The sequence below is a fragment of the Zootoca vivipara genome, chromosome 7 (assembly GCF_965207765.1).
Source record: "Zootoca vivipara chromosome 7, rZooViv2.hap1.1, whole genome shotgun sequence".
Lineage (NCBI taxonomy): Eukaryota > Metazoa > Chordata > Lepidosauria > Squamata > Lacertidae > Zootoca > Zootoca vivipara.
The window spans coordinates 63,205,326-63,227,562 of NC_142590.1; the positions used below are offsets into that span (position 1 = coordinate 63,205,326).

A 22,237-nucleotide genomic window follows, 5' to 3' on the forward strand; every position below is an offset into this window, starting at 1 on the left:
TCCTAACTTCCCCATTTCCAAAGGGTTCATCCAGACTTGCTTTCTCCTGGAAAAACACAACGTCTTTACTGCTAAATCGGAGCAAATGCTGATAATGTTTTCTCCGATTTATCGCTAAAGAATGGGCAAGGGCAAAACCGCTCAGACCCATCCTTAGAAAGTGCGGGACAAGCAGAAAACCACTCAGATCCATTCTTTCCTGGCATGGGAGAAGTAGAAGTGTGGATAAGTCCTTAGCTAATGATTTGTACAGTGGTACCTTGGTTCCTGAACAGCTTAGTTGTTGAACAAATCGGCTCCCAAACACCGCAAACCTAGAAGTAAGTGTTCTGGTTTGCAAACGTTTTTCAGAAGCTGAATGTCTGACGCGGCTTCTGATTAAGTGCAGGAAGCTCCTGCAGCCAATTGGAAGCTGCGCCTTAGTTTTTAAACGGTTTTGTGAGTTGAACGGATTCCCGGAACGGGTTAAGTTCAAGAACCAATGTACCACTGCAGTTTGACAGAGAGAGATTTAGTTGATACATAGTCTGATCATGAAACAGGGACCCTTTTCCCCATGTGTCTGAAATTTAGCAGGTCTGATTCTAAGGTCTGATTCTTTAGAAAGGGAATGAAATGCTTGATATTTTCATACCAACTGGAAAACACAGAGTATCAAGGAGAAGAAGTGCCACTGGATGTCCCGTAGAAGGCAGGGGGAAGCCAAGAACAAATGAGAATAATGACAATGAATTAAATGATAATGATAATGAATGTGATTATTAATTAATGAATCACTAAATGAGTGAGGTTTTAATAACAAAAATGAAATAACTACCGGGGGGGGGGATTCTTGCACACCCCTAGTCTCAGCTGTAATTAAATCTGAAAGTTACAGCTCAATCCTATGCATGGTCTCTCAGAAGCAAGTCCTGTGTTTACCCTCAGGGTTGCACGATGCATAGGATTTCCACCTGACTAGTGTTAAAAATTAACAACAAAAAATTAACAATGAAAACAAATGTTCAAACTAAGGCCTCGGGGCTTCTTCACGTGTTATTCTTTTAAAGGCTATAACTGTAACCTCATGCATCAGATGTGTCTTTTTGATGCACATAGTACATAAACATAAAGTACATATTTTATGTACATAGTACATAAAGGTAAACAGCGGGAAGGTAAACGGCGTTTCCATGTGCTGCTCTGGTTCTCCAGAAGCAGCTTTGTCATGCTGGCCACATGACCTGGAAGCTATACGCTGGCTCCCTCGGCCAATAATGCGAGATGAGCGCGCAACCCCAGAGTCGGTCACGACTGGACCTAATGGTCAGGGGTCCCTTTACCTTTACCTTTTACATAAACACACATGCCAGGGATGTTGGATCAAATGCCTCATAAGATGTGAAGCAGCTCTCACTTTTGTGATTGAGCTTAGCACTAATAGAAAGATGCTGTGTAGGCTGAGAACTTGATTAGAAGGCAGAAGGGGCTGGTTTCCAATTGCATAATTGTGTCTCTTTTACCAAACATGAGACCTCATTTTACCAAAAACACATGATCACCAACTGCAGTCTAGATATGGAGCCCCAGCTGACATTAGAGCATCTCACAAGCTTTAATGTAAACCCTGAGGGTTAAGAATTGCTGCAAAAATAAAGGCAGATAAATTTCTCCGAGGTTTTCACATGCAGTCCATATCAGGCTATCGGGGTGCTTAGTTGTCAAATCGGGGCTGGAAGTTCTGTTCAGGTTTTAGCATTTGTTTGGGTAATTTTGGAAGGCAGATACCAAGCCCTCACTCGCTGCTGAATGGAACTGGGTTTCCCCACGTTCCATCCACCTCACTGCTCTTCCAAAGCTGCCCTGAGATCAGAATCCGTTGCATGTCTGTTTAACATCAATTTGGTATTGCAGCCATCCCAGTAAGTTTTCGCTATCCTCTTGGTGAGGTGAGATGCCACGAGCAAGGAAATGCTGTCTTTCAGTGCACTCTCTATGAACCCTGCTCCAACGCTGCGTGGATGCACAGAGACCGTATTCTAGAGTCCAATGACAAGTATGAAATTTCGGTCTCGGAAGATGGCCTAACTCACCGCCTAATCATCAAAAACACCCACGCCTCTGACAAGGGGACTTACACCATTGATATTGGAAACCGCTCTTCAAGTGCCTGGCTTGAGGTTGAATGTGAGTGGTGGTCTAATCTTGATTTCTCACACTATAATCTATTGTGAAGAGGGGCACCCCATTGACTCATAGCAGCACTTCAGGGTTCTACATCCAAGGACTGATTGCTAAGCACCCAACTATGGCGTGCAGGCTGATTTAAATGGGATAGATATTGGAAGAAACCTTAGGGCCTATTGTCATTATTTCTTACACCAGTAACTTTAAATAGCAATCCTTTAATTTTGCTTGTGCTTTCCTGTCTAGCATGTTTAACATATATTAGAAATGTCATTGTTTTAAAGGAAAAGAGTTCTATATAAAACTTTGTTAAATTGTAAAAACGCCAACAGTTCATCTATACCAGCACACTGTCTACAACACTAGCAGAAAGAGATATAAAGGACCCATTTTAGTTGCCATAGCAACTAAAATGCCATATTAATTGATAGTCCCTAAGCTTTAATCACTTGTCCATATTATTGTAAAAGATATGAGTCAATCTAGTGGGCATGACTTTGATTTGTGGCCTATAATGTTTTTGTTGTTTTTGTTAATGCCAATAACTATTTGGAAATAAGAGGCAATTTCCTTCACTTAAAACAAACTAACTAGCAAAATTCATGTATAATATTGATCATGATGCAGAATAAAATGCCATACACACCATGGGTGGCATCACATCTATTTCCTTAATATGGTTCTGATTAAAACAGAATTATTTTGCACTACACTAGATTCCCCCTTGTTTTCCTATTTTATTTCTTATACATGGCTGTGAACTAATTAATGCTGACTAGCGATATGTTTACAATGCAGCTAAAGGAAAGAGAAAGCAGACTGAAGGAGACAGTGATGATATAACTGGATGGCGGAAGAAACAGCTAGATGAAGACCGCACAAAGAAACTTCGCCAAGGACAAGGGCATGATGAGCAGGATGGCCAGTATAAGAATGGCCAAGCTGGCGAAGGAGAATCTTATAGTTCCTTAGGAAAAGATGGGTCTTTGGGAAGAGGAGGAGCCAACAGAGATGGGAAGATGGGACAGTTTTCTGGGGTGGGGATAGACATGGGAGAAGGGCATGAGTTTTCTGGATTTGCTGGTGGTAGTAGTGAACATATGGGACATACTGGAAATGGTGTTAGTGGAGGAATGGCTGGCACAGGAACTGGATCTGGAGGTACAGGTGGACTACAAACTTCAGATGGTTCCACACTTGATGGAGCAGGTGGGCCAGGAACTGGGTTCGGTGGTGCTGGTGGAGTAGGTGGACTCTACGGCAAGGATGGGATGCTAGGTGGAGCTGGTGCTGGGGGAGCTGGGTTCGGTGGTGCTGGTGGAGTAGGTGGTCTCTACGGCAAGGATGGGATGCTAGGTGGAGCTGGTGGTGCTGGTGGAGTAGGTGGACTCTACGGCAAGGATGGGATGCTAGGTGGAGCTGGTGCTGGGGGAGCTGGTGGTGCTGGTGGAGTAGGTGGACTCTACGGCAAGGATGGGATGCTAGGTGGAGCTGGTGCTGGGGGAGCTGGGTTCGGTGGTGCTGGTGGAGTAGGTGGTCTCTACGGCAAGGATGGGATGCTAGGTGGAGCTGGTGGTGCTGGTGGAGTAGGTGGACTCTACGGCAAGGATGGGATGCTAGGTGGAGCTGGTGCTGGGGGAGCTGGCGGTGATGGTGGAGTAGGTGGACTCTACGGCAAGGATGGGATGCTAGGTGGAGCTGGTGCTGGGGGAGCTGGAAGTGCTGGTATAGGTGGACTTTATGGTAAGGATGGTACATTAGGTGGAGCTGGTGCTGGCGGTGCTGGTGGAGCTGGCAGTGCTGCTGTAGGTGGACTTTATGGTATGGATGGTATGTTAGGTGGTGCTGGTGCTGGTGCTGGTGGATCTGGCAGTGCTGGTGGACTTTATGGTAAGGATGGTATGTTAGGTGGAGCTGGTGCTGGTGGAGCTGGTGGTGCTGGTGGACTTTATGGTAAGGATGTTATGTTAGGTGGAGCTGGTGCTGGTGGACCTGGTGGTGCTGGTGGACTTCATGGTAAGGATGCTATGTTAGGTGGTGCTGGTGCTGGTGGACCTGGCAGTGCTGGTGGACTTTATGGTAAGGATGGTATGTTAGGTGGAGCTGGTGCTGGTGGAGCTGGTGGTGCTGGTGGACTTTATGGTAAGGATGGTATGTTAGGTGGAGCTGGTGCTGGTGGACCTGGTGGTGCTGGTGGACTTTATGGTAAGGATGCTATGTTAGGTGGTGCTGGTGCTGGTGGACTTTATGGTAAGGATGGTATGTTAGGTGGAGCTGGTGCTGGTGGATCTGGCAGTGTTGGTGGACTTTATGGTAAGGATGGTATGTTAGGTGCTGCTGGTGCTGGTGGACCTGGTGGTGCTGGTGGAGTAGGGGGACTTTATGGCATGGATGGGGTGGTAGGTAGAGCTGGTGCTAGTGGACCAGGTGGTACTGGTGGAGTAGGTGGTCCTGATGGAGTAGGTGGACTTTATGGCAAGGATGGGATGCGAGGTGGAGCTGGTGCTGGTGGACCAGGTGGTACTGGTGGCGTAGGTGGTCCTGGTGGAGTAGGTGGACTTTATGGCACGGATGGGATGCGAGGTGGAGCTGGTGCTGGTGGACCAGGTGGTACTGGTGGCGTAGGTGGTCCTGGTGGAGTAGGTGGACTTTATGGCAAAGGTGGGATGCCAGGTGGAGCTTGTGCTGGTGGACCAGGTGGTACTGGTGGCGTAGGTGGTCCTGGTGGAGTAGGTGGACTTTATGGCAAAGATGGTTTGCTAGGTGGAGCTGGTGGACTTGAGGGTGTTGGTGGATTTGGGGGACTTTATGGCCAGGATGGAATGTTAGGTGGAGCTAGTGCTGGTGTACCTGGTGGTACTAGTGGAGTAGGTGGACTTGGTGGCAAAGACGGTCTGCCAGTTGGAGCTGGTCAACTTGGTGATGCTGGCAGTGTAGGAGGACCTTATGGTAAGGATGGCATGCTAGGTCGAACTGGGCCTGACAGACCTGGTGGCCCTGGTGGAGTTGGTGGACTTTATCGCCAGAATGGTATGCTAAGTGGAGTTGGAGCTGTAGTTGGTGGTGTTGGGGGAGTAGGGGGACTACTTTATGGCCAGGATGGTATGTTAGGTGGGGCTGGTGCTGGTGGACTTGGTGATGCTGGTGGAGTAGGGGGACTTTATGGCAAGGATGGGGTGCCAGGTGGACCTGGTGCTGGCAGACCTGGTGGAGTTGGTGGACTTTATGGTCAGGATGGTATGTTAGCTGGAGCTGGTGCTGGCGGAGTAGGTGGTGCTGGTGGAGTAGGAGGACTTTATGGTAAAGATGGTATGTTAGGTGGAGCTGGTGCTGGCGGTGCTGGCGGAGTAGGTGCTGCTGGTGGAGCAAGTGGACTTTATGGCAAGGATGGAATGCTAGGTGGAACTGGTTCTGGCGGATCTGGTGGAGTTGGTGGACTTTATGGTCAGGATGGTATGTTAGCTGGAGCTGGTGCTGGCGGACCTGGTGGTGCTGGCGGAGTAGGAGGAATTTATGGTAAGGATGGTATGTTAGGTGGAGCTGGTGCTGGTGGAGCTGGCGGTGCTGGTGGAGTAGGTGCTGCTGGTGGAGCAGGTGGACTTTATGGCAAGGATGGAATGCTAGGTGGAACTGGTTCTGGCGGACCTGGTGGAGTTGGTGGACTTTATGGTCAGGATGGTATGTTAGCTGGAGCTGGTGCTGGCGGACCTGGTGGTGCTGGTGGAGTAGGAGGACTTTATGGTAAGGATGGTATGTTAGGTGGAGCTGGTGCTGGTGGAGCTGGCGGTGCTGGTGGAGTAGGAGGACTTTATGGCAAGGATGGGATGCTAGGTGGAGCTGGCGGTGCTGGTGGAGTAGGTGCTGCTGGTGGAGCTGGTGGACTTTATGGCAAGGATGGAATGCTAGGTGGAACTGGTTCTGGCGGACCTGGTGGAGTTGGTGGACTTTATGGTCAGGATGGTATGTTAGCTGGAGCTGGTGCTGGCGGACCTGGTGGTGCTGGCAGAGTAGGTGGTGCTGGTGGAGTAGGAGGACTTTATGGTAAGGATGGTATGTTAGGTGGAGCTGGTGCTGGTGGAGCTGGCGGTGCTGGTGGAGTAGGAGGACTTTATGGCAAGGATGGGATGCTAGGTGGAGCTGGCGGTGCTGGTGGAGTAGGTGCTGCTGGTGGAGCTGGTGGACTTTATGGCAAGGATGGGATGCTAGGTGGAACTGGTTCTGGCGGAGTTGGTGGACTTTATGGTCAGGATGGTATGTTAGCTGGAGCAGGTGCTGGCGGACCTGGTGGTGCTGGCAGAGTAGATGGTGCTGGTGGAGTAGGAGGACTTTATGGTAAGGATGGTATGTTAGGTGGAGCTGGTGCTGGTGGAGCTGGCGGTGCTGGTGGAGTAGGAGGACTTTATGGCAAGGATGGGATGCTAGGTGGAGCTGGCGGTGCTGGTAGAGTAGGTGCTGCTGGTGGAACTGGTGGACTTTATGGCAAGGATGGGATGCTAGGTGGAGCTGGTGGACTTTATGGCAAGGATGGGATGCTAGGTGGAACTGGTTCTGGCGGACCTGGTGGAGTTGGTGGCCTTTATGGTCAGGATGGTATGTTAGCTGGAGCTGGTGCTGGTGGACCTGGTGGTGCTGGTGGAGTAGGTGGACAATATGGTAAGGATGGTATGTTAGGTGGAGCTGGTGCTGGCGGTGCTGGTGGAGCTTGCAGTGCTAGTGGAGTAGGTGGACTTTATGGTCAGGATGGAATGCTAGGTGGAGCTGGTGCTGGCGGACCTGGTGGTGCTGGCAGAGTAGGTGGTGCTGGTGGAGTAGGAGGACATTATGACAAGGATGGGATACTAGGTGGAGCTGGTGCTGGGGGAGCTGGCGGTCACCATGGCAAGGACGGTGTGCTTCCTGGGGTTGGTGGTGTTGGGTTAAGAGGTATAGGGAGCACTGGTGACCTTTATGGTCAGGCAGGTACTTTACATGGAACTGAGGCTGGTGGTGCTGACACTGCATTAGGAGGCATGGGCAGCATGATGGATCGAACTGGAAGAGCTGGCACCAAGTATGGTATATCAGGTGAAGGTTATGGTGAAGGAGGGATAGGTAAGGATGGCAGGGTTAGTGGAACTGGTGCTGGTGGTCTTGGTGGTGAAGGATGGTTGGATGGTAGTGATGGTAGACTAGGTGGATTTGGTGTTGGTCCAGGAGTTAGAGGTGTTGATGGATCACTGTATGAGAACACGTCAGGCATTCCTGGTGAAGAGTTCCTAGGCTATGGACAGTCTTCTGGCCTTTCTGATGCTGGAACCCATGCTGGAGACAGAAGAAGACAGCTGTCTGACTTAGATCCTAGTCAACTTACTTCATCAGATATTTCAAGAACCAGGGACAGGAAAGGGAGAGGAGGAAGTCTTCTTGAAGAGGATGTGAGAGGTATTTACATATTTATGAACACAGTAAGCCCCACAACTTACGCTCAATTTTTTTTTTACGCGACCACAACCTTATGCAGGTGATCAAAAATATATATGTAAATTGGAAAAATGTGGGGGAAATTCAAATACGCTTTTTAAAAAAAAGTCAGAAAAGAGCAGGAGAGCAGGAAACAACAGTTGGCAATTCCATCAGCCTTTGTACTCACCCTGGGAGAGTGTTTGAGCGTCTTTAGAGAGTTGGAGTCAGAGAACCAGATAATGAGATAGGGCCTAGCAAGTACACAGAGAGCAAGCAAAGGTTGTCTGAGAGGGAGGGGAGGGTCATCTGAGAATTCCTGGCTTTATGTGTTTTTGCATTTGCATTCGGTTCCCGGTAACCGAACCCTCATGTAAGTTGTGGGCTTACTGTAATTTATTGTGTCCCTGTTTCATTTATTTGTGTTTATAACATCTCTCATGTTTTTAAAGTCTCTTCTATCTCTTTTGTTTGCACAGAATCGCATCCCCGTTTCAACCAAGGTTTATTTGACCTCCATGCACCGAAAGGAAAACCAGCTGTGTTAAGCTGCAGCCTCAACAATGACCAGCTTGAGGGAATTTGGTTTAAAGATGGGTTCAAGGTAACTTGAAAGCAGTAAACATCTCAATAATGTCTTTTTAGTCTTATACTCATCTTTTTCACTTTAGTTTTTTATCTTGAAATAAAGCTTCCATAATGCAGACAACAAGCAGGAGGAACACAATGCCTAACTTTGTCTCTTCTTGTTGTCAACCAAAGATGGGATATGTCTAAAACCAGTTTAGAGAAAATAGCTGACTTTATGACTCTCTCTATCTGTTTGCTGCAATGTTCCATGTAATTTCTGAGAGAGAATATTTCTTTACCTTCTGTCTACTTCCCCGCAAGGTAACAGGCCAGGATGGAGTCTCCATTGAGAAGGAGGGCCCCGTCCACAAACTATTAATAGATGAAGTACAAGATAGTCATGCTGGAAAATACAAATTTGAAGCTGGAGGTGTCCGAACAGAGGCATCTATTTTTGTTGAAGGCAAGTCTAGTCAAGCCTAGTACAGAAAATGGTGCTAAAATTGCTACTGGTTGAATTATGCTCTTAGTATTATATGATTTTGTGGGACACATAGTGCTGGAAAGCATGATGAAGTCACTGAATTAATAATCCACATAAACCAGATCTCATTGTCTCAAAATCAGAGAGCAGGGATCACATGGGAGAGAATTTTCATCATGAGAACCTTGGTCATTTCAGAATGGCTCTGCTAAACTAATCTTCCTCCCCTGTTGCTTTGATTGTGAATTACACTTCCTCCTTACTTCCCTACAGTGGCTCTCTATCACATCTAGTTCTTGCCCTTAAAGTTTTCTCCCATGACTTTTCCATCATTTCTATGGCACCTCTTCCCATGCCATCTGCTGTACACATGTTTATTTTCCCTTCCTTCCCCCCCTCTATCCCTCTTTGACCTCTGTACCTTCTTCCACATTGTTGTACAGGGCTTGCAACAGCTCTGTGATCTTGACTCACTTAGATACCTTCTGAGAATTCACATTTTTAACATTTTTTTAAAAATAATCATACTAGGCTCATTGCTTGCTATTCCTTTTTTCTTTACTCCCTACATTACACTTGCAGTGCTTCCTACTACCTGTTACCTAGCTTCTGACCCTGTTCCCCATCCCTGGGATCTAATACAGTTTGTTTGTATGTCCTCTGAGTGAAGACTGATCACTTGTACTAAGCACACTATCAGCAGTAAAACAGCATCAAATACTTGGATTAGTGCAAAGGACATTCGTTGTCAGTGAGTTTTCAGTGAGGTGCACTTTGAAAGAGTTTAAGAATCCTGTGAATTCTGAGGCTCTGGCAACCATTGACAAAATATTAGGCATCACTATTTCCTGTGGGCTCATGGGTTATTTAAAAGAATAATAAGCGCAGAGCGTCCATATATTGGGGCCAGTTCATGTTCCTCTTATTTCTATGTGCAGACCCTCCAAATGTTGACTCTGCTCTTCTGGAAAAACTGAAGACGGAACCTATAATAGTAAAGGCAGGAAAGAATGCCATAGTCAAGATCCCATTTGAAGGCCGGAAGCCAGTCAGATCAACTTGGCTAAAGGATGAAGGGGAACTTCTGGATGATGCCAGGATCAGCACTGACTATTCAGACAACTTCACCCGGCTCTCCATATCCAGTGCTAATCGGAAGGACTGTGGTGATTATAAAGTGAAGCTGAAGAATGAGAGTGGAAGCATTGAAGCTACTCTCAAGCTGGTAGTTATAGGTGAGAGACTCCAAGTATTTTAGCAATAAGGCATAAGACAACTTTATGGGGGCCTTTAAGGCCTGCATGTGGTGTCACACATTTGGAAGCCAAAGTAGAGAGCATATTTATTGGTACATTATGCCTATAAGGAAGTAGTTGCAGCACAGAGCATGCACCAATTTTGATTAAGGTTGAAGACAGACAGGCAGACAGACAGACCAGCGGCATCACTAGTCTTCTGGCTGCCCGGGGCGGCAAACCAGAAGGCACCCTGCCAGGGGGCGGGGCGTCTGCCGCGCGCATGCACTGTGCGTCCTTGGATCCGGGCACTGGAGCACCACCGCCGGCAACCCGCTCCATAGCACGACATGTGCTTCTTCCTACTCAGGCGGAGTGGCGAGGGCCGTCTCTGCTGATGCCCCTCACCGCTCCGCCTCCGCCTGAGTAGGAAGAAGACAAAGCGCACTATGGATCAGCTTGCCGCGTGCTTTGTCTTCTTCCTACTCAGGCGGAGGTGGAGGGGCGAGGGGCGTCAGCGGCCGCCACTGACACTGCTCCCTGGCCCGCCCCTTGCCTCCGCCCCACCAGGAAGAAGCGAGGGGCAAGGCCAGAAACATCGGGGCCTCCGCAATGGCAGTTGCACCACTGCCACAGTAGCAAGGGGGTGCCGTGCTGCCCCCCGCAGAGCGGACCCCGGGGTGCCCTGCCCTCCCCGCCCCTATTGCGATGCCTCTGAGACAGACAGACAGGCAGACACACACACACACACACACACAGAGAGAGAGAGAGAGAGAGAGGTTGTTCATAGCACAGAAAGTGCTTTTTGGTAATAATGCCTGTCTCTAGCATATCAGAAAATAAAACATTTTTGCCCCTCCCTGCTTGCTCTCTTGCTTGCTGACTCCTCCTGTTGGAAATCACAGTGCCTACCGCAGGATCATTGAGATGGAAGCAGCCCAACATCCTCCCATTTGAGCACCTTGACTGCAAAGCACTCCATTTGCCATGTGAAACCAGAAGCAGTAGCAGCAGTAGTGTGTGGACAGGGACAAGAACGATATATTAACATTAGTATGCTACCGAAAATGGTATAAGAAAAAGTGCTGGCAGATCTTTTTTCCAGCATTGCATAAGAAGAGCCTTGCTGGATCAGATTGGTTATCCCACTTCCCACAGTGGCCAACCAGTGTCAGGTGCCTCTGGGAAGCTCACAAGAAGGACATGAGGGCAATAACCCTCTCCTACTTTTGTTCCCCAGGAACTGGTATTCAGAGGCATGCTACCTATCATCCTGGAAGTAAGATATAGCCATCATGAGAACTAGAAGTCATTGTGAGCTCTCTTTTGATATTGCATCTGTCTTCAACCTAAAACTTCTATCCACGATACGTGAATCCTTGCATTGATCTTGTCCACTTAACTCAAAAGATATGGCAACAATTCCAATACCAAGCAGACACAAAAGGCCTTTTTCCATAAGCTCTGTTTTGCTCCTCCATGCAGATAAGCCTCAACCACCAATGGGACCCATCGAAGTTGTGGAGTGCTCCACAAATAGTATAACTATCCAGTGGAAGCCCCCCAAAGACGATGGTGGCAAACCAATCCAGGGTTATATTATCGAGAGGCAGCAGGTTGGCAGAAAGACCTGGGTGACCTTGGGGAAAACCAGCGGAAGCAGCACTGTCTTCACCACCAACAAAGTAGAACATGGCAAAAGTTATTACTTCAAAGTGAGAGCAGTGAATGCCGAGGGTACCAGTGAGGCACTCGAGTCTGATGAAGTGATGGCTGCTACCAAAGGTAACAGGGACCCTTCTGCATGTTTGTTTGTCGTGTTTGTTTGTTGAATATTGCCATGCCAATATTCAACATCCCATCAGATCCCCAATGATCTGTAACTAAATGGCATGGACATCTGCTAGCGGTACTTGTTAGCTGAATTAGAAATTATGATTAGAAATGATTCTTGTCTTAACAGGCAGTATAAATGTTTAAATAATGAGCAACTGCATTTCCCCCCTCCAGCATTTCCTGGTCCTCCTGCTCCTCCCCAAATTGTCAGTACCCACAAGGGTGCCATCACACTCTCATGGGCAGCACCCCGTAAGACCGGCAACTCCCGCATCTTGGGCTACAGTGTTGAGAAGTGCAAGAAGGGCAGCAACAGCTGGACACCTGTCACTGATGTGCCTATTACAGGTAAGGAACAATAGAGCAAAGTGGCTAAAGGGCATAACAATAGCAACTGGGATATTGAGGTGTATTCTTAGGTTGCCAATTTAGCTCTGGTAAAGCATAATGACGACTTATAAAAGTGATGAATAAGTAAAAAGTATATGTGTTAAGTATATGTGTTATGGAAAATAAGGCACTGGTTTTCATGCTTTTAGGATGATGCTGTAGAAACTATTTTAAAATATATTTGCAGGGTAATAAGAAGCCCCTTTCTGCTGACAATTTATGGTGTCTCAAATAGCTGCTTGGTTTTATTCTAATTTTATGAACTGTTTTGCATTTTAAATGTTTTGTTCACTGCCTTGTGAACCTGCCTAAAATACATTACTAAATTAAGTAACCTTGCTCACCGGATAGTTTTGTTGATTAGAATTCCCTTCTGAACTTAACCACAAATGTTCTCATCAATCCCTATACCTATTATTTTCCATAGTAGGGGAAATAATTAGGTAAATTAGTTAGAATAATGTACTATGGGTTAAGGTCTCTTTATTATCCTTGCTCTCAGTAATGCAAACACGAAGCCAAGGTTGACTCCATATTGTGCCATCATCATGCTCACTACAGTGGTCCTTCGACTTTTGAATTTAATCCGTTCCGAATGCACATTCGTAGGCCGAAAAGTCTGTAAGTCGAAAAAGCAGTTTCCCAAAGGAATGCATTAGAAATGGAAAGATTTGTAAGTCGAGTAAACTGCATCTAAAATTTGTAAGTCAAGAAAACCCCATCTAAACCACAACGGTTTTCCTTTTGAATGTCGAAAAAACGTAAGCATGTGGCCATTTTTTTTATTCGTAACTTGAAATTTCGTAAGTCGAGTACTTCGTAAGTTGAGGGACCATTGTATATGGTTTCCTGAATGGATTTGGGATCATTATTTATTTGGGATCATTATGTCTCCATCTGAGGATCACAGGGCAGTTTACAATATAAAAACACAAGAATGCATACCATAGTAACAAACAAAAACAATCCTACCCCTCTCAACACACAGTTTAAAAAGACCCCATAGATGACTGTTGTTGCCAGCTTCATTGTCCCCAAAGTGCAGGGCAGCTCAGTCAGTACATAATGCGACTTTATTTCAGGATTGTGGGTTCGAGCCCCACATAGGGGAAAAGATCCCTGCATCCCAGGCAGTTGGACTAGATGACCCTCATGGTCCCTTCCAATTCTATGATCTCTCTTCTTTATCTTAAGTGGGACTTAGAGCAGACAGCCCTTTGGAAAGAAGTCTCTTTCTAATAGAGGACTACATTCTGTAAAGAAGGAGGAGGAGGAGGAGGAGGAGGAGGAGGAGGAGGAGGAGGAGGAAGAAGAAGAAGAAGAAGAAGAAGAAGAAGAAGAAGAAGAAGAAGAAGAAGAAGAAGAAGAAGAAGAAGAAGAAGAATAATGCATGATAATGCCCATTGGGATATAGTCAACTTTGTTTTTCTCACACGCTGAAATTAATGGCTTGAAGTTAATCATGGCCATTAATTTCAATGGGACCACTTTGAGTAGGAATAACATTGAGGTCCATTTTTCTCCTGTAACTACAGGAGACTACAGAACTCAAAGCAGGATACATCTAAGATAACCATTGTAATCCCTCCCCAAAGAAAACCCCATATTTTTAAGAGGATAATTATTTCTCATTGTGTTATTAAATTCCGCAGACAGGAAGTACACTGTGACTGACCTGAAGGAGGGTCTGCTGTATGAATTCCGTGTGGCTGCCATTAATGCTGCTGGGGCGGGTGACACTAGTGCGCCGTCGGAAGCTGCTTTTGCTCGGGATCCCATGAGTAAGTGATTCAGTCTATCTATCTATCCTTCTGGGCATGACATAGGAAAACAGGAGACGGAGAAGTTGCACAAAATGTTTCAATGTGTTCATCCACTCAAGAAATCATTTGCCGAGTGACACCATTAATGTTTAAATTGGGATATGGGTTTCAGGCAGCGGCACTCTATTACCCCTCTCAGTAATGGAAAATGTGCCCCTTTGCTTGAGAAAAGCCCAAATGACAGCAGTAATCACTAGCTCCACAATCGCTAGGAAACGACCATGAGTAAATACGCGGAGGGTGGACACAGCAGGCCAAATAATGGCATTTCTACTTTTTATCCTATAAAAACTGTATGGGTTCCAATCAAGCATGGCCAGCAGGGTGAGGTAGCCGGCTGGCAGTGATGTCACTGTTCCTCCTATGATGGGGAAAAATTCAGGACAGCAACAATTCAGCCATCCTAGCATTTCTGCTGGTGCAGCTGCCCCAATCTTGCCACCACCCTGCCTTCTCTCAAGATAAGCAGCAGGGAGAACAAGCCACTCTTGATGCCAGTATATAAATATATATTTGAGACACAAATTCTACTGTCTGTCACAGAGTGCATGGTATAGAATTTCCAGTGAACTGGGTGCAGTGTAGGGAATGATTGCCAGAGTTACCGGAAAAAGGGGTGGGGTTTTTCACGACAGTATGCTTCTGCACTAACACATTACAAAGAGTAAGGGAGCCAAGATAAACCAAGGGAGGCAGAATTGAACAAGGACTACCGTAAATAAACCGATTGGATTTTTGAAATGCCAGTCTATCAACCCCTTTCCAGAACCGCCAGGTGCAGTGAGAGATCTTAAAGTGATCAGTACTGACTACTGCAGCATCTCTTTGTCGTGGATGAAGCCAAAAGCAGAGGAAGAAAGTCATGCCAAAGGCTACATTATAGAGATGCGGCACACTGACACTCTGAAGTGGACCCAGTGTAATTCTCTCCCAATCCCAATGACTACATACACAGTTAGAGGGCTAAAAGCCAGGGAGATGTACTTCCTACGAGTGAGAGCAGTCAATGATGGTGGTTTTGGCGAGCCCGTTGAACTGGACACTTGTGTCCAAGCTGTACCTCCTACAGGTGAGTCATAATGTGCAGCTTTCGCTTTGGTAATTGATGCTTTACAGAGATTAAAATCTGTGGGACTTCCCCAAGGACTAGAAGACTAGGAACAGGGGAAAGCAGTAGAGAATGAACCATAGGGAATAGATGGCAGATCGAGGAAGAGTTGCATGGTGAAATACTAGAGGGATCGCCAGGGAAGCAGTAAAAAGTGATGAATGGAATTCAGAAACAAACAAAAATAAAAGGGTGAGGGGAGAGAAAAACATAATTGAATTGTGCTATTCACTGTTGTGATTACTGGTTGTCTTGTATTTGTAATCTCTCAGGGAGTGTGAATTTGAGGAAATGACCCTAGCAGCAACTTGAGAGGGTATACAGTGGTACCTCGGTTTTTGAATGTCTCAGAAGTCGAACATTTCGGCTTTTGAATGCCAAAAAAACAGAAGTAACTGCTTTGGGTTTTGAACCCTTTCGTCATCGTTTTTTTAAAAATCATCATTTTTAATTTGTACACCGTCTTTCTATCTTACAATACTCAGGGTGGTTTACAAGCTGAAGAACCAAAAAATGTACATCTTATAACAATCTAATGCAATTACAAAAATGCGATAATAAAACAAAACTTTAAAATAAGCAACCTACATCAAAAAGTAACATTCAACAATTATTAGAATAGTATAAAATAATAATATCAACATATAAAAGTTAAACAAAAATCCACTCAACAGTTACAATAAATAATTTCTAAACTATAATCAATAACACAACGGCAAACCACAGTACATAAAATAATACAATACAAATTGAGAAGCAGAGACTAGAGGGTAGAGCAAGGCAGGTGGAAGGAGGCCTTGTCTGATAGAGTCTCTCCCCTCACCTTTTCAGAAACCAAACATGCCACACGGCTTCCGTATTGAGTTTTCTGGATGGGAATGCTTCCGGAAATGCATGCTTCAGTTTTTGAACGTTTCGGAAGTCGAACGGTCTTCCGGAAGGGATTATGTTTGAAAACGGAGGTACCACTGTACTATAAACAGAAACCAAATGCTGTAATAGGGGTGGGGACATGCTGAGGAACTGCTGAGATTATCAGAATGAACAAGCCCAAAGAAAAAAGAAAGCCAAGTACCAGAATATGTTATTGCATCCAACCTGGTGTGGTAAGGACTGGGGAGTGACAGTTCATCTATGGGACATAGGAAGCTACTTTATACTGTCTCAGACCATGGGTCTATCTAGCTCAGTATTGTCTCCACTGACTGACAGTGACTCCCCAGCGTTTTGGACGGGTGTCTTTCCCAGCACTATCTGGAGATGCTGGGGACTGAACCTGGGGCCTTCTGTATGCAAAGCAGAAGCTCTGCTCCTGAACTACAGGCCTTCTTGCATTTCATGAAAAGAGAAACTGAAGGAGACTACCTGAGAAAGCTTGGATTGAGCTTCATGCCTAAGGAGGCCATTGCAGATGGCTGAATCAAATGGTGGCAAAAAGACACAACCCTCCAATAAATGGCAGGAGCAAACGTGCCATCTATTTAGTTGCAGTTTTCCCACAATAAATCATACCTTAAAAGTAAATCAAGAATCAGTTGTTAAATCACTTGTAGAAGCTGATCCCGCTGGCATAAAAACAAAATTCTCAGGTTGAGTAGGGCTTCTCGGAAGTACTTGCAGTGGATGGTGTTACTAGGCATTCAATGTTTTTGCAAAGTGCCAAACATTATTACATAATCCAAGGTGAAGTCTTTAACTTATGTATTTTTTCCGTTTTAGTTCATCCCAAACTCTTAGTAAAGGACACCACCAAAAGCTTTATGATTGTAAAAGCAGGGGATGCAATCCGTGTGCGCATTCCCTTTGAAGTAAGTATAGCCTTTCTGAGAAGTGCAGCATCCACAAATTCCATTCCCAAGCTGTTTTTGTTTGTTAAAAAGCTAAGAGCACAAGATGCACTCTAGATTTTGCTGAACAAACATGGACCATTATGTGTGTGTGTGTGTGTGTGTGTGTGTGTGTGACTTTACATTCATCTTTTCATAAATATATATCTTACAGATTCATTCAAGGGGGGTAGTGTTCAAGTTGTAAGAAACAAGAGATACAGTTTAATATTGACCACTCCCCGCCTCAAATTCGGGAGTGCCCTTTGCGTGGTCGCACACAGCCCCTTGATCCTACTCGATCCCCGGCAATTCAGCTTGGCTTCGACTTCCCAGGCTGGATACCTGGAGGTTCCCACCTAACCTCAGACAATTAGCCAATCCCACGTTGCCAGGGGAGTTGACCACACAATAGAGGGTGGAACTTACCTGGGAGTCTATCTTCCCTAAATGGGGGGGAGGGACATGAAGCGGTGACCCATGCAGTGGTGATTCCAGGGTTCCCCGTTAAAGGGGTTGTGTGGAAGGGAGTCACTGGCCATACGCTGTTAGGTTGTCAGTGCTCTCCCCTTTGTTGCGGTGAAATTGCGGGGGGGGGGGCTCTCTGCTTAAACATACGTTTTCCAGAGCCAGCCCAATCCCCACACAGTTTGGACAACGCTGATGTTCTCCAGATCCCTGGATGGGGACGGGGAGGGATAAACGCCCAGTGCCTAAGCCAACGTCTCCCTACATTTGAAAGTTTAATAAAGTTGTGGCCAATTTTAATTCCATAGGATGTTGTCATGAGTCATTATTGCTCCCGGGGGTTGCCTAGGGTTAGGGGTCTCCGCCTGGCCACGCAATGCATCTTTCTTTTTGATTTTGTGTGCCAGAAATATGTAATATAGCACTGAATAATATATATGTCTATGTGTTGTCCACTGCTTTGAAACCCTTACTACTGGATGGACAGTAGCTTCTTTATGAAATGATGAGTTTGTGCAGCCCTCAGATCTTTGTATGGCAAATAAAGTAGTCTCTGGAAATACAGAAGTTGTCCATCGCTGTCCTATGTATAAAGTCTTTTGTTACTCAGTGTTGTTTTTTCAACCAGAGTGCAGTTCCAGTAACTTTCACTTGCCCCATGCGCTTCTTCCCTTTTTGTACTTCTGAGAAGCCCAAAATGAACATTTCAAGTCAAAATAGAAGCTGTTTCTCATCAAAGTCATGTTTGCATGAGTTTGTTCATAACTCTTGTGGGAGCTAGTGTGGTGTAGTGGTTAAGAGCGGTATTCTTGTAGTCTAGTGAACCGGGTTCGCATCTCCGCTCCTCCACATGCAGCTGCTGGGTGACCTTGGGCTAGTCGCACTTCTTTGATGTCTCTCAGCCCCACTCACAGAGTGTTTGTTGTGGGGGAGGAAGGGAATGGAGAATGTTAGCCGCTTTGAGACTCCTTAGGGTAGTGATAAAGCAGGATATCAAATCCAAACTACTACTACTATTCTTCTTCTTCTTCTTCTTCTTCTTCTTCTTCTTCTTCTTCTTCTTCTTCTTCTTCTTCATAAATCTGTTTCATCCCATTTTCACATTGATTTGTTTTTTAATCTACATGAAAATTCACATCTTAAATACATTTTTAAATTTGTATATTTGAATGCATTCTCACACAATACACATTTCTAGATGTATTTTATTTCAATATGTCCATTTCAAATGGATTTTGATACGTTTTTGAGCCAAAAAGTGCATTGCAAAATTCAGATTAGAACAAAATCTGAAAAATAACTATGTTCTGACTTGCACATTAGTCCAGGAGGTTTGTGTCTGGCCAGTTTATACCAGAATTTGCAGAAACTGAATTTTTCCACAGCCCAGTTACAAAAGGTTTGCTATCTCTTTTCTATTCACCAGGCTTCCCCACCTCTTGAAGTGGTTTGGCTAAAGGATGGTCTTACTGTGCCTGCAAAATCAACAACAGCTACCAGAGAAGGCCTGAGCCAACTCATCATCCCAGGAGCTGACTTTTCTGACAGTGGCCATTATAGCATCACCCTCCAAACTGAGCGTGGAAATAAAGAGACTTTCAGCTTCCTAGTCCAAGTTCTAGGTAAAGACCATGCAAGGAGTTTCCAGCTGTGCAAACTGCATTTGAATTCCCCCCCCTTTTTTTGGAAAATTCGTTCAATACCATACTCTCTATAATCCTTCAGCCAGATAGGTGTCTATTGTCCATGAGGGGAGATACAGCCCATGGGGGCATTTAAAGGTCACAAGCCAGCATATTTAGCAATGCCGAAAAAGGACCACGGATCACATGTCATAGGAGTCCTTTATGGGCCACTGTCAGCAATGGAATAAGAGACCAGCTGCAAGCATCACAATCTGTCAGCCCCTCCATTTACAGTTTACAAAAATGGCTGTACCAACTGTCAATGGGCATTTCTGTTTGGGAGACAAAGAGGGTGAAAGCTGGCTTCCTTCCACAAGCAAGCTCCAAGCTAGTGTTGCCTGGCTTTTATTCCTTTTAAATGAAATGCCAAGCCCTCCTTACCTCTGCGGCTCAGGGTGGGCAGCATATTAAGACTAACAATAGCATTGTGAAAACTTTGAGGTAATTATATGCCTCACTTTTAACAAGGCTGACCATTAACTAACAAAAACAAAACAAAAAAGATGACAGTAGCTGGTTGTAGCCAATAGTTTAGGTCATCTGAAAGTAGTTTGTCAGCTACACTACATAGGCAAACTCAAGTCTGGCCTGGAAAAAAACAAAGGATAGATTTGGACAGACTTCAGGCTTGTGGGATCTCCTTTGCTTTTTGGTTTTTTTACTAGAATCCAAACTAGAGCCTGGTGTAAAAGACATGCAATACTTCAAGGAAAGAATTTTAAGCTCGGGAATTTGTTTTGAGCACCAGAACTGAATGGACTTTGCAGTCCATTTATACAAAAATGAGCTCTTGGTTACCCACCTCAGTCCACTTTATCAATTTTAGCAGTATAATTGCAGCAGATATGAAGCCTTAAAATGAGGTTTGCAATACACATTTTTCTTCACTTAACTGTATCGGCTATCAGCATGAGTGACTAAATTCTATGGACATGATTTCCTCTTTTCAATACTCTTGTACCTTATTATACCGCACCACGGCTCTGCCTTCTGATTTTATTTATTTTCACTTTGCAGATGTCCCAGAATCTCCTGGTCCTATACAGCTAATTGAGAAGGTCCCTGACACGGTGACTCTGATTTGGGAGCCCTCACCAACAGAGAAGAGAGAGGGCACCCTGAATTATATGGTCATGAGACGTGACTCCAGCAAAGGATCTTGGCAATTGGTGTCTGACCTGATTTACACCAACAAGTGCACTGTCTCAAATTTTGTCCCAGGCTGGGAATACTACTTCAGAGTTCAGGCAAAGAATTGCATGGGAATCAGCGAGCCCTCTGAAACAGTGCAACCCTGGATCATTCACAGGGAAAAGGGTAAACAGGCTTTGAAAGTAAACCAGTACTTGTTGGTTCACTCTCTGTGCATTCACTGTATCATATAAATAAATAAAATGATGCTTTGAAGCATTTGAAGCTTTTTATAGAAAAAGAGATGCCAGAACTCACCTTGTTCTCTTATAATGGCAATGACACTCACCTGAGAGATGCCAGAACTTGGTTCCAGTGAGTTCCCAATGAAAAAAGCCCTGCTTTGAAGGCAGAAGCTCCCCACTTCAATCTCTGACATTTTAGGGCTGGCAAAGACTCTTGCCTGAAACTCTAGAACCCATTAGCCAGCATTTTTCACTCCAGATGTTTTAGACTCTCTCTTAGTCCCAACAGCCCCATCCAGCATGCCCACAGGCCAGGAAGAATGGAAGTTGTAGACCACAATATCTGGAGGTCACCAAGTTGGCTATTCCTGCCTTAGAGAGCTACTGCAAGGTAATGGAGACAATATGGAACTAGATGGAACAATGACCTGTCTCAGTATTAGGCAGCTTTCTAAGTTGATATACACTAAAGCCAAATGGAAAGGTGCAGACCTGAACTGTAAAGGTAAAGGTAAAGGGACCCCTGACCATTAGGTCCAGTCGTGACCGACTCTGGGCTTGTGGCGCTCATCTCGCGTTATTGGCCAAGGGAGCTTCCAGGTCATGTGGTCAGCATGACCAAGCCGCTTCTGGCGAACCAGAGCAGCACACGGAAACACCGTTTGCCTTCCCGCTGTAGCGGTACCTATTTATCTACTTGCACTTTGATGTGCTTTTGAACTGCTAGGTTAGCAGGAGCAGGGACCAAGCAATGGGAGCTCACCCCGTCATGAGGATTCAAACCGCCGACCTTCTGATCAGCAAGCCCTAGGCTCTGTGGTTTAACCCACAGCGCCACCCGCATCCCATTGAGACCTGAACTGTAGGCATGGTCAAATAATGGCATCTCCATGTTTTGAAGTCATTTGGGAGAGTTTCTGGTCATTGTGTTCTGCGTACCATGCAGAAAGTGTCAACAAACTTGTTGACTTTTTATTGGTAGAACCTCAGAACTTTGCCAAAGAAACTACTGTATCCTCACCGTTTTTAGCCAACATTGCCAGTTGCATATGAGACATGAATGTTAAGTATACTGTGTGATGGTCATTCCCTTAACTCAACATTTTGTGCATCTTACAGGTAAATTTGCAGTCAGAAGCCCACCATACAAGGGGATCAACCAAACTCAGCCTCCAAGATTCCTTGTCCCATTGAAACCTCATGTGGTAACTCTAGGATCTGACTGTCACATGAGTTGTGCTGTGACTGGATATCCAGTCCCTCAAGTGATGTGGTATAAAGATGGCAAGAATATCTCTCAGGATCCTACCTTCTTCAGCAAAAATGACTTTGGGGTCTGCTCTCTTGTGATCCTAGGAGTCACAGCATCAGATGGAGGCCAGTACAAGGTGGTGGCCATCAATGAACTAGGCCAAGCAGTCAGCAAAGCTGTAGTCACCATAAAAGGTAAAGACTAAAGAGTGGGTGGGGTGTGGCATGGTTAGCCCATATCCCAGTCACTCAGTATACTTCCATGAAGCAAATAAGCATTTAATATCTGGCCTTAGGGGATTTTGCCACCCTATATATTGGTACTGTATATTATTGGTCCAAACTAGAGCCCTTCCCTGATTTCAGCTATTAATTCTATGGTGGCAATACTTTTAAAGGTGTGGACAAGGTGTTTAAAAGCACCATGGCAAATCCTGACCCAACAACAGGAAACTATCCAGCTTCAGCAATTAGTTTTCTTCAATTGCTGTTCTGTCTCTCCTTGGTTTATTGCCTCACAGTGAAACTTCCCATGAGACAAAAGGTCCTTTGATGATAGCCTGTGACCTTCCCTCATCAT

The 22,237-nt window shown here is 45.5% G+C and overlaps 1 protein-coding gene across 4 annotated transcripts in view; it reads left to right on the plus strand.

Moving 5' to 3' along the window:
* The window catches only part of IGFN1 (immunoglobulin like and fibronectin type III domain containing 1), a 46,803-nt gene that overhangs the window by 20,698 nt on the left and 3,868 nt on the right, over window positions 1–22,237 (plus strand). Inside the window, exons 11-24 of one of the 4 annotated variants that reach the window (XM_088674439.1) lie at window positions 1,894–2,166; window positions 2,965–6,624; window positions 6,664–7,587; window positions 8,085–8,209; window positions 8,497–8,638; window positions 9,598–9,894; window positions 11,380–11,679; window positions 11,905–12,078; window positions 13,773–13,901; window positions 14,710–15,012; window positions 16,771–16,859; window positions 18,772–18,967; window positions 20,048–20,347; window positions 21,526–21,852. In XM_088674439.1, the coding sequence (XP_088530565.1) occupies window positions 1,894–2,166; window positions 2,965–6,624; window positions 6,664–7,587; window positions 8,085–8,209; window positions 8,497–8,638; window positions 9,598–9,894; window positions 11,380–11,679; window positions 11,905–12,078; window positions 13,773–13,901; window positions 14,710–15,012; window positions 16,771–16,859; window positions 18,772–18,967; window positions 20,048–20,347; window positions 21,526–21,852 (7,239 nt within the window). Of the gene's footprint in view, window positions 1–1,893; window positions 2,167–2,964; window positions 7,588–8,084; window positions 8,210–8,496; window positions 8,639–9,597; window positions 9,895–11,379; window positions 11,680–11,904; window positions 12,079–13,772; window positions 13,902–14,709; window positions 15,013–16,770; window positions 16,860–18,771; window positions 18,968–20,047; window positions 20,348–21,525; window positions 21,853–22,237 lie in introns of all 4 variants that reach the window. The other 3 variants (XM_088674441.1, XM_035124254.3, XM_088674440.1) reach the window with 3 other exon arrangements.